The sequence below is a fragment of the Halichoeres trimaculatus genome, unplaced genomic scaffold (assembly GCF_033239565.1).
Source record: "Halichoeres trimaculatus isolate MK-OKI-2021-1 unplaced genomic scaffold, fHalTri1.1 fHalTri1_scaffold_19, whole genome shotgun sequence".
NCBI classification, from domain to species: domain Eukaryota; kingdom Metazoa; phylum Chordata; class Actinopteri; order Labriformes; family Labridae; genus Halichoeres; species Halichoeres trimaculatus.
Genome location: NW_027437197.1, coordinates 21,219,561 through 21,240,611, shown reverse-complemented (window position 1 = coordinate 21,240,611; position 21,051 = coordinate 21,219,561). Strand labels below are relative to the sequence as shown.

General features: G+C 39.9%; 3 protein-coding genes across 5 annotated transcripts in view; 2 read left to right on the top strand and 1 right to left on the bottom strand.

Moving 5' to 3' along the window:
* The window catches only part of map3k13 (mitogen-activated protein kinase kinase kinase 13), a 40,947-nt gene extending 38,244 nt beyond the window's left edge, over positions 1-2,703 (top strand). For all 3 annotated transcript variants that reach the window (XM_074694799.1, XM_074694801.1, XM_074694800.1), the window contains one exon: positions 1,672-2,703. In XM_074694799.1, coding sequence (XP_074550900.1) covers positions 1,672-1,773 — 102 coding nt within the window. In that variant the 3' untranslated portion in view covers positions 1,774-2,703. The remainder of the gene's footprint in view (positions 1-1,671) is intronic.
* Positions 2,704-7,507: 4,804 nt separating this feature from the next.
* On the top strand, positions 7,508-20,027 carry pfkla (phosphofructokinase, liver a). Its single transcript, XM_074694289.1, has 22 exons — positions 7,508-7,801; positions 8,526-8,599; positions 8,683-8,760; positions 9,540-9,729; positions 9,805-9,970; positions 10,394-10,438; positions 10,522-10,630; positions 10,818-10,913; positions 11,078-11,170; positions 12,558-12,683; positions 12,779-12,843; positions 12,928-12,991; positions 13,073-13,219; positions 13,320-13,390; positions 15,161-15,248; positions 15,364-15,516; positions 15,843-16,007; positions 16,085-16,146; positions 17,886-17,997; positions 18,112-18,211; positions 18,308-18,413; positions 18,503-20,027. Exons 1-22 carry the CDS (start codon positions 7,714-7,716, stop codon positions 18,648-18,650), a joined length of 2,346 nt encoding a protein of 781 aa, XP_074550390.1. The 5' UTR covers positions 7,508-7,713; the 3' UTR covers positions 18,651-20,027.
* On the bottom strand, positions 19,358-21,047 carry LOC141808676 (uncharacterized). The gene is made up of 10 exons (XM_074695350.1): positions 20,979-21,047; positions 20,842-20,881; positions 20,689-20,761; positions 20,456-20,564; positions 20,285-20,349; positions 19,987-20,195; positions 19,783-19,903; positions 19,673-19,714; positions 19,564-19,591; positions 19,358-19,485 (listed from the first exon to the last, which is right to left on the bottom strand). Exons 1-10 carry the CDS (start codon positions 21,007-21,009, stop codon positions 19,358-19,360), a joined length of 846 nt encoding a protein of 281 aa, XP_074551451.1. The 5' UTR covers positions 21,010-21,047.
* Positions 21,048-21,051: the final 4 nt, after the last annotated feature.

Here is a 21,051-nt window from a genome sequence, read left to right as displayed (position 1 = left end):
TCATCAGGCTAAAACTGAGATTTTTCCAGTGAGCCAAATCCCTAAAAATAATAATGTGCTTTAAACTTTATTACATGCTGTAAATCAGGGGTTATCATAGGGTCAGACAGTGAGCCTCCTTTTAGAGAAAATAGAGTCACTGAGGCCTCCCCTGTTTTAACAAAACAAATGCTACTAATGATAAATGAATAATTCACACTGTGACTTTAACCACAAATCTTATGAGTGTTTGTTTTGAGCATCCTGTCCTGATACGGTCCCCCAAATTTATGTTGTGGGGGTAATAATGTCTGTTTGTTCAATTATTATAATTACTACAATAACTTTTAACATAAAAATAAAATGACAGGACAGTCCTTGAGCCAGGAAAGAAAACATGGCTATTAAGACAGCAAAGAATCAAAGTCCAATCAAAATGCAATAATTAAGACATAATTCCTTTACAGTAAATAAATCATTTAGAGAACTGTTTCTACAAAATTCTTGTAAATGTGTTTTCAAATGCAAATAGATTACAATTTTACAGTCAATAAAGGAACACACTGTGGCCTTGCAGAATCTCGTCCAAGAAAAAGCCCAACTTTAAATATCTGTTGTTATCACTGTGGGGGATCTGAGACCCCCTCCTGACATATGAGACCCCATGAAAGGCTCACCAGCAGCATTTCCAGAGGTCTCTTGAGAAGTCCACTTCGCTATACATCGTTTAGCTGAGTTCATATATTCACATGCGTGTGTATCATTGACTGTATAAAACATGGACATAGTCTCGCCGATGTCACCTGGCTATTTCTGAAACAGGAAATGACGCACATAAGCTAGAGCTGCCATACTGGTAGTGGCAAGGGCTTCGCGTACAGCCATAGGGCGCCTATGGGCCTCTGATTTGGCGAGCTCGCGATCTTAATATCCTCTGGCCTGCCGAGTTAGAAAATAATCCCCTGTACAGTGTTTGCTGATAGTAAAATTAGCGACTCAGACAGGAGACGTTTTCTGAACCAGGCTGTAAATAGGTTTATTTCTGCTTTGAAAACAGCTTTTTTTGGCTTGGTGTGTATGTGATCTCCAGTACTTTCGGAGCCAGCTCCAAGCAGGACACTCAAGAAACAGCAGATTTTCGCACTTTATCATCTCATGTTCTTAGACCAGAGGTTGCTGCTTGGTGTGAATGCACATGTAAGGGATGCACAAGTGTCCTGTTTGGCTGCAGAGTAGAGCAGTTGTTCTGTAGTCCTGTAGCTGTTTGCATGGTCGAGCGTTCACATTTCTCCTCTGCTCTCTACATGGCAACAAAGGGTGGCACTTTCCACCCCGACGCACACAAAACACATGTGCGCAAACACAGGGACGAGCACTACATATGGCAGACCAAGAGTCAGGGAAAATAATCATGAAACCACAGCACACTTGTTGTCATACTTTTTACACTTACTGTTGAGTTTAGACATTTTTTCGTGCTTTGTTTTTTGTTCCTTTTTTCACACCTGCGCTGGAACCACTGATCTAAATCAAATTTCAACCAAGACTTTTTACCTTTGTTCTCAAATTGTGGTCCTATGCTGATACAATGATTAGTCTCCTTAAGCACAGAAGGCAAAAGTAGTTAGCTTACCTCTGTTTTTGTACCTCACTAATGTTTCTCCATCTGTCCCACTCGTTTCTCTCTCCTAGAATCCACTACAGTTTGGGGATTCAGACTGTGATTCATCAGAGGCCGAGTGCTCCGACGCCACCATCAGAAACAACAAAGTCGGGGCTCCTTCCTCGTGGTGAAAAGCCCCAGGGCTCCACCGCATTTCTGCCTGGAGGCAAACGTGTCCCGTTCAACGTGTTATCTCTGCAGAAAACACAGCAATAAGAGGACCACAGTGAAAAACCAAGCTCCCCTATAGCAAAGACTCCCACCTGCAATCTCTCCCAGAGCCCTCCTCCCTTCCTCCCCTCCTTCCATCAAACCCAGTCTGCCCCATCGCTAGCACAGCATCCAGGCAACCCATGGCAGGGATTCCCTTTTGAATGAAAATGTACAGTAGATAGTGCTCATAATTTATTTTTGTCTGAGTTTTGAAGGAAAATTCAGGACTTGTGTATATTCTCTGATCTGAACAGAGACAAAAAAGGACTTTTCCAAACTGGGCTAACTGTGTGTCGGGGAGAGACTGAGACTGGACGATAGTGCAGATTGATGAGGCTGATGACAGGAAGATGGAGCAGCATCTCTGCACCTGCTGGCGTCGGAGCTTTGATACAAGCCTTGATCTGACTGTGTGAGTTTACAGTGCATAGCCTCAGTTCCCGCCTCCCTGGCTTCCATCCTGTTCCCACTGCGCTGAGTTAGGGAAAAGGGGAGCTCATGAAAACAATGCGATCACCAGCATGAACAACCTGCCTCGCAACTGGACGCCCCCCCCCTCACGTTTCCTCCCTTCCTAGTGTCCAGTCATCAGGGATCCATGCTGAACTGTCCTAGCATGCCTGTGCAGCTCGAGAAACTGCAGACGCTGCCGGAAGACTGCATGAAGCAGACGAACAAGCAGGGTCACAGAGACGAAGAAAAAACATCACACAGAAAAAAAAAGTCTCTTCCTCTGTGACGCAGCTCATCCTTCTCAGAGACACGCCAACGTCATTGTCATCATCAATCAGATGTCATGACCTCGAGTTGTTAAGGGAGTCCGTGTGTGTGTGTGTGTGTGTGTGTGAGTGTGAAAACAAAGCCCGCTCATTATTAGACATTACAGTTTCAAGTCTCATCTCAGGATAGTTCGAGGACTGTGAGAAACTGGACTGGACCAATAGTTGTGTGTAGGAATCTGCTTTGAGTGGCACATGTTATGAACCAGGATTAGTAAAAAAGTCTTACAGGTAGCCTTGATGTACAACCCTTTATCGCCTAACAGAAAATAATATTTATGTAGAATATTTTAGTTGCAATCCAGGTGCAGTCCCCCCTTTCTTTGAACTACTAGGTGCAGCATCTGCCATGTACCATTTTCTAGCAGGGTGATTTATACTGTCTGATACGCAGCGTCCAATAACTGTTTGTCTTTGCTGTAGCGAGTAAAACAGCAATAATTATGTCGATTGGAGCGTCTAGCAGGCTAGACACAACACAGTGACTGGTGGCTAGAGAGGAGCAGGAGGAGTCAAACACCTTCATAGAGATGCTTTATTTTTTCAATCCTCCCTTCTTCGTGAGCCTGCCTTTCCAGATATGCTCAGGTTTTCTGTTGTTGATTCAGAGCAGGAAGAACATATCCACAGCCACTAGAGGGCGACAGTGACAATAACTCTCCTTGTGTTATATAAACACTTCAGCTCCATGACTATTTTTTGTATCCAAGAGGATTTTATCCAAATGAAAGAATTCCAGCAATATTACTTTTTGTCTCGCTGTCTTTGAAAGGGGATACTGCACCTGCGAGGGCTTTATTTCCTCCCCCCCGCCCTGTGAGAGTGTTTGACACCCGCTTTAATTAATGACCGCGCGGTTGAAATAACAGCCAGCTAGGGTTGAATTTAACGATAATGATGTCAAGCTCAAGTGTATGCAGACGGCTGAGTTTCTAAGTTAGGAATATAAGCCAGAGACAAGGCCACAGAGCAATTAAGCTGCTCTTGGTTTTCAAACAACCTCATCTCAGTGTTAGTTACTCCTGTATATAATCATCTGTAATGTAATGTAAACTGTTTTTGTCCTCTCTGTTGATGTATCGCACAGCTCAGACAGAAGCCTCGAGCTTTATTAACCAGCCGCCTGGTTGAAAAACGAGCAGGGGATTGAAAACCTGCATCACATCAGTATTGAACTCTGCAGAGAGTTTGAGTCATATGATCATAGTGGCACACAGTGAATCTAAACCTGTACTGATGAATTAATTACCTTTTGCCTGAAAGCTTTGGAAAGGCTTGCCCCTGGTGATAAAAGCAGCTGCTGCCTTTCCTCGAGCCTCTTTTGAACCTTCTTCACTCTGTTTACGTTGGTGTGAAATAACCTGGTGTATCGTAATGACTGGGTGATTCGATCAAGCTGTTAACGTTTGTCTCTCTGGCATATATCCTGTGAAGTATGATTGATTGTTGTAAAGTTTAATTTAATTATGATTCTTTTTTTCTTTGTAGCTGGCCTACATGATTATCGAGTTAATTTATTATGAATGACTGCTACGGTGTTGTTCTTTTTAATTTCAGGCAGCTTTAGAAATGTGATTTCTCCTGAAAAGTATTATGTAAAGGAAGCACAATGAATTGGTATGGGAAGAAGAAGACAGTATTTTTATCATAGAACAAAAACATTGTCATATAATGAGCATCTCTTCGTGTTACTTTGGGACCATTCATCAGTTTCATCTTTCTAAAAAAGAAAAAAGGTTTGATTGGCGTCATTAATTGGCTTTGAAGAAGCACTTCTAGTACAACCAAAAGCCAGTAATTGGACTGTCGCTGCAGGGTCGATAAAACATGAAGTCTGTGGTTACGTGCGATGCTGATTTCTGTGCTTCTGCAGAAGCCCCTCCCCCTCATTTTTAATCTGAATACCATTAACTTACATCTGAATTTCTGTGAAATTGTTCCTAACTGTTGACATGTTGCCTCATCCCGTGTATCAAACATCCGTTTTCTTTGTTACTCTCATCTCCCAACTCCCTGTCCTGTTGAATGGCATTATGATCAACCAATCCTGTCAGTTTCCTGTATTATCCAGTGTACAGTGCAATGGGTATCTGGGAGAATAAAATCAGAGCAAACAACTGCATGGAATAAATGCTGATGTACTGTACCCAACACACTGTGGTCTGTCTCTTCTGTGACTCTGTTGGTTTTCATCATTCATACTCCCAAATGGATTTCAGAGTTAAATTTATTAAATACATTAATCCTTGTATATAGGGATGGGAATCGAAAACCGGTTCCTGTTGAGAATTGATAAGAAATGTTTCAATCCATCAATATTGTTAGCCTTTGTGCTTAATGATTCCCTTATTAATTCTTCACATTGTGCCAGAGCTGCCGTGCCTTAAGTCGGCTAGTCTGCCGCAGCTATCTTAGCAGTTAGATAACATTTCCCAAGAAAACTCTGACTCAGGATTTTCAGCTTGAAGTTTTACTGAAGAACTGACTTCATAAAGAAATATACATCACTATCTCTCAGGAGATTCATATTCAGTACATTTGAAATTGTATAAATCACCTTGTTTACCAAAATAACAAAATAGCACAAGCTTGATGCTAACCTATATGGGAAACTGCATTGATATGCTAGCAGTTAGCATACATCAGTATAACTGCAACTTCAGAATAGAATTTCAACTTTCATCACAGAAACATATCACATTAACTCTTTGTAAAAAATACTGAGAATTTCAAATGTCAAAAGCTAACAGGCAATTAAAAGGCTCATGGCTGACTTCATAACTACGGAAAGCTTCCAAACAACTTAAACCATTGCTATAACCACTTTGAGACACTAGATGGCCTACTTGAATTATTTATATCACAACACAGTACATCAACGTCACATTGTGTGCAATTTTTACCTGTTTCTGTTTAATTATGCCCAGAAATATCCAGACTCAGGGACCAATTACATTTTATTCACTTACAGTATAAACTCAATTAAATGTTGTTGACACAGAAAACCTGTAAAGCTACTTTTTGTACCAAGAAAATTCACAACAGGAATTGATATCGATATCAATAAGCAGAATCAGATCGATAAGCAGAATCAATGAGGGCATCGGTATTGACGAAATCTTATCAGTTACCATCCCTACTTGTATAACATGATTTATCTGTTTAGAAATACTGAAATCTAACATCTACTTCCCTAGAAATTGATCATTTTATGTGTGACTTTAGTGATTGTAGATTTTTAAAATGAAATGAAGTTTTTCAGAAGGGCACTTCATTCACTTTCATTCTCACACCAGTTACAATAAAAATTGTGTATTCTAAATAATTCCAAAAGTAGATGTAAAACACCTTAGCCCAAATTCCTGGAAATAAAGGCTTGTTTGTTCTAAATCCATGTACATACATCCTGCACATGCTTAGTTTACTGTGTCAGTGAAAGGTAAATAATCCTCAGGAGTAAGAAAAAGTTGCACTTGAACTTAAGATATGTTACAGTACATGTTTAGGTTACATTTTGTACACGGTCATGATGTGCTGCAGTTAAGAAGGTCAAAACTCCAGCAACACCTTTTGTAAATAGAAATGCATTGATCTAGACCACAGTTATTTCTACTGCCACAAGTGTTGCTGGAGTTTTGACGCCTTTAAAAATCTTGTTCCTCTCTGTGCGCTCTGAAGTCGGTTAAGTTGTGCCAGACTCCTCTGCTAGGAATTTGTTGTAGTGACAGGGTTAAAACAAAGTGTGAAGTCAGCTGTCAAGCACATTATTGCCATCAAGCCAAATTTTAATTGTGTGTCATTTTTTAAGTCATTCTCAGACATATGCATGGAAACTGACCTTTCCCTTTGAAATCTGACTTTAAAGTTAGTTAAAGGTTTACATTTTTGTTTATTTTTATGTTTACCTGATTGCGTGGGAACATAGTTGCCTCTGTATAAAAAGCCCATTTAGCCAGCAAACCTTTTCATCCTTGGTGTTTTTCATTAATCTTATCATCAATCATTAAATTTTTATGAGCACCAGTTAGTTTCTGGTGCGCACCAGAAACAAACAAAGACACACAAAGACACACACACACAAAGACACACACACACACACACACACACACATATATATATATATATATATATATATATATATATATATATATATATATATATATATACACACACACACACACACACACACACACACACACACATATATATATATATATATATATATATATATATATACACACACACACACACACACACACACATATATATATATATATATATATATATATATATATATATATATATATATACACACACACACACACACACACACACACACACACACATATATATATATATATATATATATATATATATATATATATATATATAGGGATGACCACTAAAAGTGCCACAATTAAATAAATAAACAAATCGATGACTCAATAAATTTTGTTTTACAAAAGACTAACATTGTTAAGAATTAATGACATATTTATATAATTATTTAAGTACTTAATAACACATTTGTTTAATTAGTTAAACAATCGTATCTATTTATTTTTTATTATTTGTGTTATCCATTTTAATTGTTAAATAACTATTGACACATTTAATTATCTCAATAATTACTTGTTTATTTGATCATTTCATTTTTTATTTTGGCACTTTTAGGCTTCCATACTTTGGAGCTACGTAATATACACATAAAACCACTTAAGAGTCATTTGTTATGTAAATAAATAACCTGCAGGTGTTTTTTCCCCCTTTTTTCCTGTTATTACTGTACAAAGCGGTGGAGGTTCTCGTGTTGTACGTGCGGTTCTTAAGTACTGCCGGCCGACGCAAGATGACAAAGTAAACGCCCACTGTACTCCACGACGCGAGCACTCCTTTTGGACAGGGCGGAGTTCAACAACACAGAAGATTAACTGCTGCGAGAACTGTGTGCAAACCTGCGAGAAAGGAGGAAGCGACATCTGGATTAACCCAGGGCTTACAAAACCAAACACTTTCTCCTACAAGTTATCCTTTCTTCATTCCTCGTCCAGTTTCGGGTTTTATCAAACTGAGGGAATCATGATGTGCTCGATGGACTTGGAGCAACTCAAGATGACGGGGGCTGGTCGAGCCATGGCAGTGCTGACCAGCGGTGGAGATGCACAAGGTGACTTACGGAACAGTTAGTTTGTATGTCATCACCTTTGTAAGCCTTTAGGTTTTGAACAAGGGTTTGTGAGAAATGACAAATGAATACAAGTGAACAGTTGCTTCTAACTACGGTCTACTGTTAATGACAGCTGGATGTATCTGCTCGGTTTGAGGGTCAACGGTCGTTTATGGGCCTCATACAGACGGCTCACTTCCTGCTATCTCACAATGGTGAAAGTTATTAATTACACTCAATCCCTCAAGCACTGTTCTTGAGTTCAGCTTCAGGTACTTGTACTTATCTTAAATAGTGCGTAAAAGCAGTTAAATGACAAATAGTTTAACCTAACCTGAGCAGCATGTAATGGATAGGGGGAAATATAATTCATTATTTGTAATTCTGTAATTTGTTTTCAGGGTTTTGGCCAGTAATTGTAACATGCATTGGATGCTAATACTTCTCAGTGCACGACCCCATATGTCACATAGTAACTAATCTGTGGTATTACTGCTGCTACTGAAGACAGGATCAGAGTACCACTGTGTCAGGATCTGCTTGACTGAACTGTGATTACAGTTTCAACAGATCTGTTGGCACCTTTGCCCAAAAGGAGATGGGGAAGTCTTAATCTCTTAAGTGTTTGATTTTGTCACGCAGAGCGGTGGTGCAACAGCTTGTGTGTAACGACTTTAAAAGCAAATATAAAACATCAGTTTTTGTGCATTTGTCCTTTACCAAGGGATGAATGCTGCCATCCGAGCTGTGACAAGAATGGGCATCTATGTGGGGGCAAAGGTCTATCTTATATATGAGGTACACCAGCTGTTTCATATCTTATCATCTAAGCACATTGTGTTAAATCTAAGTGAGATTTTGACTTTTCTGTTGCTTTTCAGGGATACCAGGGTCTGGTGGATGGGGGTGACAACATCAAACTGGCTCACTGGCACAGTGTGACCAACATCATCCAACAGGTATGTTCAAATATTAGCTCAAGCCAGTGTCACTGGATGAGGCAGCTATAAAAGGCAGTTTTCCAAGCTACATGTTGACCAGCCAAATAAAAAAAATCCACGAATGTTAGAAATGGCACAAACAAGAGCCTCTGCTATCCAGGTGTCCTAGCAACAAGCTGTCCTGAGAAAGGGATAGCAGAGCCATTATCACTGTGCTTTTTACACCACAGTCTGTTGTGCCTTAATTGTGTTTTTCTTTTTTGTCACTTTTTTTTGGGGGTTTGAAAAGGAATTTTATTAAATCAGCCATCTCCTCTCATCTCTTCTCCCTCTGCCTGTCTAATAGTGGTTAGAATCTGGTAAGGGGCCTTGCTGCATGTGTTTTAACCACAACTGTAGAGGAAGCAGCAAGTTGCACTTTTTGAGAAACCATAAAAAGCTTCAAATGTGTGTTTTGCATCTGTACAGCATGTCTGTTGAAGGGTATGAGGTACTTTACTAAAACTGAAGGATTGTTTGTTTTTGTTGAAGCTTCATGAGAGTATACAGCTGTTTTTCATTGTCTTTATGCTCCTCCAAAACAGTCACATCTATTTGCCTGTTCATTCCTAGAACACATTCCCAGAAGTAAAGCCCAATGAAGCTTTTTTCTTGTCTTGCAATGGCTTTAAATCTCAAGTGCACTGCTTGCAATCTGTTTGTTTCCCCCTCGTTAATCTAATATTACACTTCAATCACAGATGTCTGTTGTCGCAAAGTGCTGTGACCTTTTTTAAGACATGGCAATATCTCTGCAGGGTGGGACTATCATTGGAAGTGCCAGATGCAAAGCCTTCACAACCCGAGAGGGCAGACTTGCTGCTGCCTTCAACCTGGTGAAGAAAGGCATCACCAACCTGTGTGTGTGCGGAGGAGACGGCAGCCTCACTGGAGCCAACATCTTCCGCACTGAGTGGAGCAGCCTGCTGGATGAGCTTGTACAGAAAGGTAAAGCGCTGTCTGGAAACCGTTGACGAGGATATTCCATCATCACGAACATAATGATTCTGTGTTCCACTTCAGGGAGGATCACAGACACTCTGGCGAAGGAGCACAACCACCTGAACATCGTGGGTCTTGTGGGCTCCATTGACAACGACTTCTGCGGGACAGATATGACAATTGGGGCAGACTCAGCTCTGCACCGCATCATGGAGATAATCGATGCTATCATGACAACTGCACAAAGGTCAGACTCTGTGATACTGAACTGCAGCACTCATGCAGCCGTTTCATGAGGTTGTAGACATGTGTATTTAGCACCAGGTTTCAAATAAGTAAAATACCTGAGATTACTACAACAACAAAAGAATACTTCTGAATAAATTACCTTCATATCTAATTCATATTGAATTTTTATCCTGGTGTTAAGAAATACTCAACTTCCTCCAGTTAGCGCTCCTATCAAACCTATTTAAATGGAATGCATTAAGGTGAGGTTGTCTGGACCCATCCTCCCTACCCAAGGAATGATTTCCATGAGCATGCCCTGACTTGCTGTTTCTCTGCATGTAGCTACAATCTAAAACATCTCTGTTTCCATGCCCACATAGCTGCCTCTATTGTTTATCAGCTTTTCAAATAAAATCTGTACATTTTGTGTCTCCTGCAGCCACCAGCGCACATTTGTTCTGGAAGTCATGGGGAGACACTGTGGGTGAGTAAAACCGTGACCTACTTTGCCGTCCTTCATACTCTGCAGTAGAATAAAAACCTTTTATTGTGCTGCTGTAACTCTAGATACCTGGCCCTGGTGTCTGCTTTGGCATCTGGAGCAGACTGGCTCTTCATACCCGAGGCTCCTCCTCAGGAGGGCTGGGAGGACCGCATGTGTTCGCGGCTAGAATTGGTAAGACATGACAGGGACAACAAAAGACGGTGTGTATGAATTCACTGTAGCTTCATCTCCTTTCAAGTAGGCGTAAAATCCTCTTTGGCTACACGCTTTTCATGTCCAGTTCTTCTTTTTAAATACAGCACATGAAGGAAGGATGGTGCTCACTAACTCACTGATTAATGTGTGTGTCTGCCTCCAGAGCCGAACCACAGGGTCCAGGCTTAACATTGTAATTGTGGCAGAAGGAGCCATTGACTTAAATGGGAAGCCCATTTCATCAAGTTACATAAAAGAAGTAAGTTTAAAGTCTCACCATTTCAGTGCTTATCAGGAAACATTTTATTCAAATGCGTAAATATAAAAAATGTGAATTTCATCCTGGATCAAGCAAAAATGTTTGTAAGACATTTTTCTCCTCAATGCCTAATCTGTAATCTGGGGAAATCTGTGTGTTCACAGCTAGTGGTATCAAGGCTGGGCTATGACACAAGGGTGACAGTACTCGGCCACGTTCAGAGAGGAGGAATCCCCTCAGCATTTGACAGAATACTGGTGAGATGGAAAACTCTGATTTCCTGTATTTGACTGCAATCTTAACGTATCAATAACATTAAATGACAATTTCTTACTGGCAAACAAGTGGTTTATTTAAGCAGTAATTCGACCATGCAGTTGTAAATCCTAACTGCAGCCTCCCATACCTATTTAATTATAGTTTTAAAATTGGAAAAGTATGTAAAACTAAATTCTTGAATTTTAGATGATAAACTCAGTTGGAAACCACACGTAGAATACATATCAAAAAGAAATGATCTAAGTATGTTGGTATTATTTATAAAACAAGTGATATGTTAAATAAGAAATGTCTTCATATAGTCAATCTCTCTCTTATAATGTCATATATATATCTATCTGTATATCTATATCTCTATATATATGTCTATATATATATATAAAATATGTGTATGTATATATATATATATATATATATATATATATATATATATATATATATATATATATATATATATATATATATATATAAATAGACAGAGAGATGGATATAGATATACATAAAATATTGTGTTGAGATTTATATATGTTACATACATAACATTTATAAATCCTATAATTCAGAAAAGAATCATTGGAATAATTAAGCTTCCTATCGTGAAACTACTAACTGAATTATCTATAGTCTTGCACCTCAAAATTCTTGGATATCTTAAATCTAAAAACATTAGAAATACTATTTCGAGCAAAGAATACAATTCTTCCTACCTGTATTCAAATTTTTTATATTGTAAGAGGAAAAATATATAATTAAAGGGGGTTTGGTGTCTTTGAAATTGGTAAATTGAGAACTAATGTTAAATACAGATGTGTTTAATTTTAGGGAGTTAAATTATGGAATACACTTAGTGATGACATAAAATTGTTTTAAACATTGTTGAGTTTAAAAACAACATTGAAAAGGAAAATAATGAAGGGTTACAATGAAAAAGACTTAATGTAAAATGATTAAAAAGACTAATTAAGAGTTAATCATGATTCTTTGTCCTTATTTGTGTCACCGATATTCTAGGTTATTTTATAGATTGTAAAGGACAGGCAAAAATTAGCCTAAGCTTTAGCCCCCCCAAAAAAGTTTTGTGCAAGCATCTATGTACTTTTTTTTTTTTTTGTAAAGTGATTGCACATGAGTCATATTCTGTTTTGTGATTGTAACCAAAATAAGATATTCATTCATTCATCATCATTTTAGCATGGCAGTGGTAAAAACTTGACTGATAACTTTTTCATACTGATCTTCCTGTTTTGATGGAGAATAAAATCAAACGTCTGCATGTAGATAAGCCATCCTCTCTGTTACCAACGCAAGAAATCACCCAGAGTTCTCCATCAGTGTGGGTGTAAAATGTTTTTTTTCTGTTTTCAGAGCAGTAAGTTGGGTGTGGAGGCGGTCGTAGCGCTGATGGAGGCCTCTCCTGACACCCCTGCCTGTGTCATCGGCCTGTCAGGAAACCATGCTGTTCGTCTGCCTCTAATGGAGTGTGTAGAGATGGTGAGTCACCCTCCTGTCCTCTATAATTGATTTTGCAAGAAATTCTCGCATCAGCGGAGGGTTGATGAATTTCTCCTCTCTCCCATCATTCACAGACTAAGTTGGTGCAGAAGGCCATGAATGAGAGGAGGTTTGAAGAGGCTGTAAAACTGCGTGGAGGGTGAGAAATTTGTTACATGTATTCAAACGATGTCATAATGTGACATCTGATCTGATGAATCACCCATTCCCTGTTTTCCTGCAGGAGTTTTCAGAACAACTGGAATATTTACAAGCTTCTTGCCTTCCAGAAACCTGCACAGCCTCAAGTTAGTCCTTCATTCACATGAACACAGAAATTATCAGTGGTAACATATGACAAGTTTACCTAAATGTTTACATCCCCTCAGAGCAATTTCTCTCTGGCCATTCTGAATGTTGGCGCTCCAGCTGCAGGGATGAACGCAGCTGTGAGGTCTGCTGCGAGGTTAGCGCTGGCTCAGGGGCACAGAGTCTACGGCGTCCATGATGGCTTTCAAGGACTGGCCAGAGGAGCTGTGAGTGAAACCTGTGAATCTGCTCAGCACTGCTGTATGTTTGACAAAATTTATGTTTAAAAAAAGTGTTGCTGACTGACACCTGTTGGTTCGTTTGCAGATTTTTGAGATGGAGTGGCACAGGGTGGCAGGATGGACCGGCCAAGGAGGCTCACTGCTGGGGACAAAAAGGTTCATGTTTGATTTCTACTAGGGATGGAACGGTTTATGATGTGTGCTTTGTTCTATGTTTTTCTTTTTTCTTCATTTTGCTACTGAGTTTGAAGTGAATATGTAGCCCTGATCATACCCATCCGCAACTCGAAGTGAAGGAGTAGAGCAGAACACTTTGTGGGGAAGTGTCTGTGTTGTTTACATGACGAGTAGAGAAGACAGAGTTGGAGGGTGTACCTGTGGCGTTGAGTCATTCTGCTGTCTGGGAACACTTTAGATTCAGGCCCCGTTTACACAACGTTTCATCTGAAAACACTAAAATGCTGTGAAAACGCAGTAAAAAAATCTGTGTTTACACGGAAACGCTGAGGGACTGAATACGCTGTAGGAAGCATGCCAGGTCTGCCGGTGGTGCTATAACTGTCTTGTCCAGAAGCTGCTTTTGGGAGATCTCCACTGAAGTAGAGTTGAGCCGATCATCTGGTGTATTGGGGAATATTAAGTTAAAAAGTGGAGCAAAAGATGCACATTTTGTTGAAAGACTGTCAGAAGATTCAGCAGATTAAGCAGCACAAGCACAACACGGTAGTTTGCAACCATCCTAACAATGGAACTGTTGTCCTGTTCTATGCGCATGTGCGAGGCGGAGTGTGACGTTAGCGTTTCCACTGAAAACGCCGGCTTACTGTTAACACGGCAACGGTGTTTGTGAGTTTCAGAAAAATCCCCACTTTTCAAAAGTTTGCGTTTTAGGTCGGCTGAAATGCTGTTTCCGTGTAAACTCGAGGCTGAAACACTACACCCTAAAACCGTTGTCGGGTAAACGGCCCCTCAGTGTGAGCTCTGATGACGGTGGTAAAAAAAAGTGGAGGATAACACCACGATTGAGTGTTGCCAACTTAGTGACTTTGTTGCTACATTTAATGACTTATCAGACCTCTCTGGTGAGTTTTTTTTTTAAGACAACAATTCTTGCAACTTTTCTGAAATTTGGAGAATCTGACGTCAAAGCGTGTTCTGATCTCCTCAATGGTCAGTGTGTGTGAGTCCCTCCCCTACGCAAACACAGACAGACAGTCCCCCTCACTCAGTAGCAGTCTCCTCCTGCTGCTCCAGAGCAGACAACTGCATTCACATGAATCACGCAAGTGTGTGTCCCATTATGGTCACTTCTGCTGGTCCCCAGCCCAGATAAAGGAGGAGGGTTGATCTTTAGACATAAAAAAGCAAGAATGGACAGAAGAAAGTAAATTTGTAGTTGTAAACATATTTATGATATTGTGTTTTACCTGTTTTCTGTCTCTACCACCTTATTTCTCACTCCTACAGAGTCCATGACAATAACATTTAAATGGATTATTATGCAGATTAGACAGCGGCGTCATTTAGTGGCTTTTAGTGACAGCCAATAGTGACTTTTCTTACTAAGGAGTTGGCATGTTGAAACTAGTAATGTTTTACACAGCTTTAATGATGTTTGAAATGGGAAACGGCCTCATTCTTTCAGGTTTTTCATGACTATAAATGACAGATTGATGAAAAATAACCTGTTAATAGTGGATTATTAGGGTATATGGTAATCTGGGATGTTAAAAACCACAACAGTGTACATCAAACCAAACTGAAAACCATGACCACAAAACCGTGATAAGAACCAAAGCCTTTCAGTTCGTGCTTATATCATTTGGTCAATATCTTTAGTTTCTACATCAAAGCTGAAATCACTGTGATGATGTCCATCCTCCAACTGGATAAAAACCTTTTGTCACTGCTTATGTTCTGATGTAGGACCCTTCCAAACAAAATGATGGAGAAGATTGTAGAAAACATCTCCCAGTTCAACATCACAGCTCTGCTCGTCGTTGGAGGCTTTGAGGTGAGAGCCACAACCCTCCTGAGAACCAGAGCAGTATCCCATGTACATATTCATTGATAGTGTTGATGTCACATCAAAAAGTTTCCTATCTGTATTTCTCTGGTGACTTTCAAAGGGATATGAAGGTGTGCTGCAGCTGTTTGAAGCCCGGGGTCGCTACGGCGAGCTCTGCATCCCCATGTGCGTAGTCCCCGCCACCATCAGCAACAACGTCCCCGGGACTGACTTCAGCCTGGGAGCAGACACGGCCGTCAACGCTGCCATGGAGGTAATGCTGAGCAGATGGCAAATTAACAGTGTGACTTTGATGTTTGAGGCCCAGCATGAATAGAGATGAACCAGAGTACATCTCATCTAATATGATCTGCTGAATTACACTTTGAATTCTGGTTATATAATTCAAACAGGGATGGCAGCGCAGATTTAGCTTCAGATTTCTATCATTAAACTTTGACAGAGCATTGATTAATACGAGAAGACTTAAGTTTATCCTTGCACTTCTGTATTTTGCACAACACTATAGAAAGTTTCAGTTGACTTACTGTCCAAGAAAAACTTCCTTTAAGGAGGCATTCATCTCTCTTCCTGCTGTAGGGGTGCGATAAAATCAAGCAGTCTGCCACTGGAACCAAGAGACGAGTGTTTGTGGTGGAGACAATGGGTGGGTACTGTGGTTATCTGGCGTTCAGCACTGGCATAGCTGTTGGTGCTGATGCAGCCTACATCTTCGAGGACCATTTCAACATCCAAGACCTGAAAGTAAGACCATGAAGAGAAACTCTTTTTCTGTGATGATTTGAATGGTCTGTGTATGTAACCCTTCATCCTTCTGACAGACCAATGTGGAGCATTTGACAGAGAAGATGAAGAAGGACGTGCAGAGGGGTCTGGTGCTCAGGTAACGTACATCGCACTCTTCCCTACAATCTGAAAAATCTCATTTAAAGTTTAGGGCTGTCAAAATTAAAGAATTAATCAGATTAATACCATCATGATTAATCTGATTAAAAATTTAACTCAATTGACTCATCTGCTGTGCAGAATGACTCAAAATCCCTGAAATGTCTCTGCCAACAGATTTTGGGCAGTTTGTCCAAGTAAATCTGAGTACAAAAAAAAAAAATTGACAAACATAAATTATTAAGCACACTCTGCAGGAAGGAGTTTTCTTTTCTGCTTTGGGACTTCAGTAAGTCTACCTGAGACAAATTTACACAATTGCGAAGTGGAATGCAACAAACTCAAGACCTATTAATATCTTTGAGGACACAGTTTTTGCAAAGAGTTTGCAAGTTGCTTCTCAAGATGCTTTGAACAGGGTCTCATCAAGAAGTACAGTTTTTTGTAAATATGAACTGTTAAAAGTGTTTAATCAGCATGTTAAGTACAAAAATATTTCCTCCTTAAGTCTGTTGCTCATGCAAAATGAAACATGATTAATATTCACTGCAACCCTGTGATTTATCTGATTCAGTATTTTAAACGTTTGACAGCACTACTCAAAACAACATTCAGGTCAATTGTAGTATTTTAAAGGTCCCATATTATGCTCCTTTTCTGCAGTTTAATATGGATCATTGATGTCTTCATGTTTTGGTCCAAAAAGTCAATAAATCAAGCACAGCAGCATTGTTTCCAGGCTCTCATAGCCCCTCTGTTCAGAATGGTCTGATTTAGTGGGCGTGACCTTCATATGTAAATGAGCCACCGCTGATACCGCCCCACTCTACCGTGTCACTGAGAGCAGCGCCACGAGCTCCGAGTGCACAATGTTAAGAAAACAGCGAAGCTCGTTTACCGTAACATTACAGGCTAAAACAACAGGCTAACTGCAGCTAAAGTTAGCATCCTGAAGCTAACAGAGACGGGGGGACACTGAGGAAAAGCTCTTACATCTGCTCCACAGCACACAGCATTTAAGATACTCACATTTCCAGGGTCTGAGGTTTGTTGGTGGATGGTTGGTAATGCGCCTGGATTCAGGACCAGTCTATTCGCTAGCCCTCTGTTGGACCATCCAAAGTTGGAAAAGCAGTTGGCCGTAAAGTGACTAGCACACACATGCACAGTTTTACTGAGTGTAGTTGGCACATTTCCTTGATAAATGAACTCTAGCCACTAAGTCTCGTCTTCTTCTGAGATGGGAAGCTTGTGCATGGAACTATGTGGCTGTTTACAACCAAAAACAGAGCAGTGATGACTCTTCAGCTTCAGCATTCTAGGGGAGTAGGCGGAGAGTATCTGCTCTGGTGGACCAATCAGGTCAGACTTGCTCCTGATTGGTCAAAAAAGGGAATCGCTGACGTCCGTAACTCCCCAAAATCCAAACGGCTCGTTTTAGGTCAGGATTTTACATTCACAAGCACTACTAAGTACAGGTTTGGTCATTAAATATCACATTTTGTGGGCTGGGAGGAAAGCCAAAGACCCACAAATTTCACTAAAAGACTTAACCAAGTGATTTTTTGCATAATATAGGACCTTTAATAGATAGAATGTATTTATAGACTTTACTAAGCCCAAAGAAAATGAGTAATTAATCATGATTTATCACAGAATAGACACATCTAACTTGTTAATTTTTTAAATCACTTTACAGAACAAGTATAGTTAGATAACATTTTATTGTCCCAACAGGAATGAAAAATGTCACGAGAACTACACCACAGACTTCATCCACAGGCTGTATTCATCAGAGGGGAAGGGCATCTTTGACTGCAGAGTTAATGTGTTGGGACACCTTCAGCAGGTAAACTACATCTACTGACACAGAACAGAAATTCACATAATATTATACATATGTTCATCTTAGGATGATCAAAAGATGCTGTTGCACTGATGAGTTTTTGCTTGTTTCCTCCAGGGAGGATCACCTTCTCCTTTTGATAGGAATTTTGGCACTAAGTTGGGTGTGAGGGCGGTCCAGTGGCTTTCGGAGAAACTGACAGAAAACTTCAGACAAGGTGGAGTTACCACGGAGAACTTCAGTTCACATAAATTAAATGTTTGAAAGTCGTAGAACTGCAGTGTAACTCCTTGTGTTATTTTTTCCCAAGCAGGTCGTGTCTTCGCCAACTCACCAGACACAGCGTGTGTCCTTGGCCTCAGCAGGAAGGTCATCTCATTCATCCCCGTCACTGAGCTGAAGGAAGCAACTGATTTCGAGTAAGGAGAGAACTTGTGTCTGATAAGGTGTGTTTAATTATTAAACAGTGTAATTCCTGAACTTTTTCTTCTTCTTTTTTTTTTTCCAGACACCGGATGCCAAAGGACCAGTGGTGGCTCAAGCTGAGGCCACTGCTCAAAATGTTGGCTAAGTACCAAACCAGCTTCTGTGAATACGTCCCAGGAGAGATGGAGCATGTCACCCGGCGCTCCCTCAGTGTCGACCCAGGGTTTTAGGCTTTCTTGCACTGCAATACTTCCTCTGCACTTTTCTGCCCAACCTTTGGCCTTACAGACACCTAAAGCTCTTCAAACTGCTGCCATATCCAGTTTAAGGTATTGAGATTTTAAAAGACAGCATCTGTTGTCAGTGTTAAAGTGAGTCGTATAGTCAAAGAATTGTTAAAAAAGGAAAAGACCTTCTTGAAAGTATGACTGTGTTAATTCACTAAGAAATATATAATTTCCTTTCAAACTCTCATTGAACAAATCTTTATAAGTATTTGTATACATGTTGTATGAGTTGTAAAAGTTTAAAATAATATCTGTTAACATTTGAAAGCCTTTTTGTTGATGCTTAAAAATGTAACTATACCCATACTTCAGTTTGTGCTTTTTTGTCACACCCCAGTGCAAGCAGTAACCAATCTCTAAGTAAATGTAAATCTATGTATTATTTGAATAATCACACCTTATAATTCACAAAGTGATATTTAGCAGTAATGTTTTCTATTTGATATTGTTGAAACAACCACTTTAGTAGATACTAAACAAGCAAATAAGCACAAAAGGCAACAGCACCAACTAGAAGAGTCTTAAATAGAAAGCTTAGACAATTAATATTCAACAAGTAATGCATTAAAACCTTACCGACATATAAGAACAACTACCAACAGGAGCTAACTTTTCTTATCAACATTTCAATATTTAAAATCTCCTGTGACTCAAAAGTTGAAGGAAAAAGGGAAATCATCTCCAGAGTTATCCTTCTTGGTCGACTGGGGGCTCTTTGCAGCAAAGGCCAACTGAAAGTCCTGACTCTGCTCTGGTTGGCCAAACGGGAACTCAAAGCCTGCAAAAGTAATTTACATACCTCAAGTTCAAAGCAAGTCATACATCACAAGAAATAAGAGATATATGACTGACTTACAGCCTGAAGACTTTGATGCTGTGGTTTCCTGAAAAAAGAGATGTATACTTGTTTGTATTTTTAGTGATACTCTATAAAACAAAGAGAGGTGACACTAAAAAAACAGTACCTTTTTGTTGAAAAACGCGCTTGTGAAAGCAAAAGATGGGCCCTGCAAAGAAACTTAATGTCATTTCCAGAGTCAAGACATTATATTTTGAGTCAATTTGCCCACTTCACCTCATCCTGTGATGAGTCCACATCAAGTCCAAATCCAGGGAAGCCAGGGGTGCTGGGATCAGAGTGCAGAGAAAACTCAAAGGCTGGAGATTTGGTATCAGAAGTCCTGGCAGGGCTAAAGCTGAAGCGAACACATGAAACGTAGGTCTCAGAAGATGCATTGACAGTGATTTAAAGCTTCAAAGATCTCAGATTAAGCCCTACTTAAATGGAAATGTTGGGGTTGCTGGTGTAGCTTTCACTGTTGCTGAGGCAGTCGGAGGATGAGTTTCTTGAAATGGTAACGGAGGAAAAGCAGGTGGTCTCTCAGTGTCCCTTTCAGGTGGTGCTTGCTCTGTATCCTCAGATGCATCTTCCTCCATCTTTTCCTCTTCCACTGCCTCCTCTGTGTCTGACTGGGCAGACTGAGGCTCCTGTTTAGTAAAAAACTGAAACGTTAGAGGATTTTCAAAACTAGAAAACCGAAACTGCATGACTTGTATGGACTGTAATCCGTCTCAACCTGGTCCTCTAGCTTAGTTTCCTGCTTCTCCTCTTCACTCTCCATCAGATCCATCTGTCTTTGATCTGAGGAAATATGTGTTTTGCAGAAGAGGTTAAATGTAAGCTTAACTGCCTCTTCATGTGTGAAGTGTTGGAATTACCTACAATACATACCAGACTCCTTTCTTACCATTAAATCCTTCTTCCTCTTGTACTGGATTGTCAGTGGAGGAATCCTGGACTTTGTTTTCCTCACAATTTTCCTCCACATTTTCATCCACAGCTGTTTCTTGACCATCCTATTGAACAAGTGATATGATCATTAGTGACTATGACAGCTTGGATTCTTATCTAATGAGATGTAATAACTAGTGGTTGATGTAAATGAGTATTATTGAGGTGGAAAGAGGAGATGGCACTGACACAATCCCTGTTCTCCTCTGTCTGAGGAGGCGGTTGTTCCTCTGCCTCTGTTGTGGGCTGCATTCTGGAAATACTTGGAACAAAGTAAGCTTAATTACTGGAAAAACTACTTTGCTTCACTCTTAATTATCTGTATGATTCTCTTAGACATACCTGGCTGATGGTTTCTCAGGGGAAGAAGTGGCTGCTGGACCTGATCAAACAAAAAATTAAATAAACTCAAGACAAAAGAACCCCTATTTCAGCATTGCCAAAGCAATGGGTATCATGACAAAGTATGTATTTATCACCAGTTAGCATGTCCAGCTCTTTCTGTGCCATTGTTATTTCATCATCAAAATACTTGATCCGAGACTCAATCTC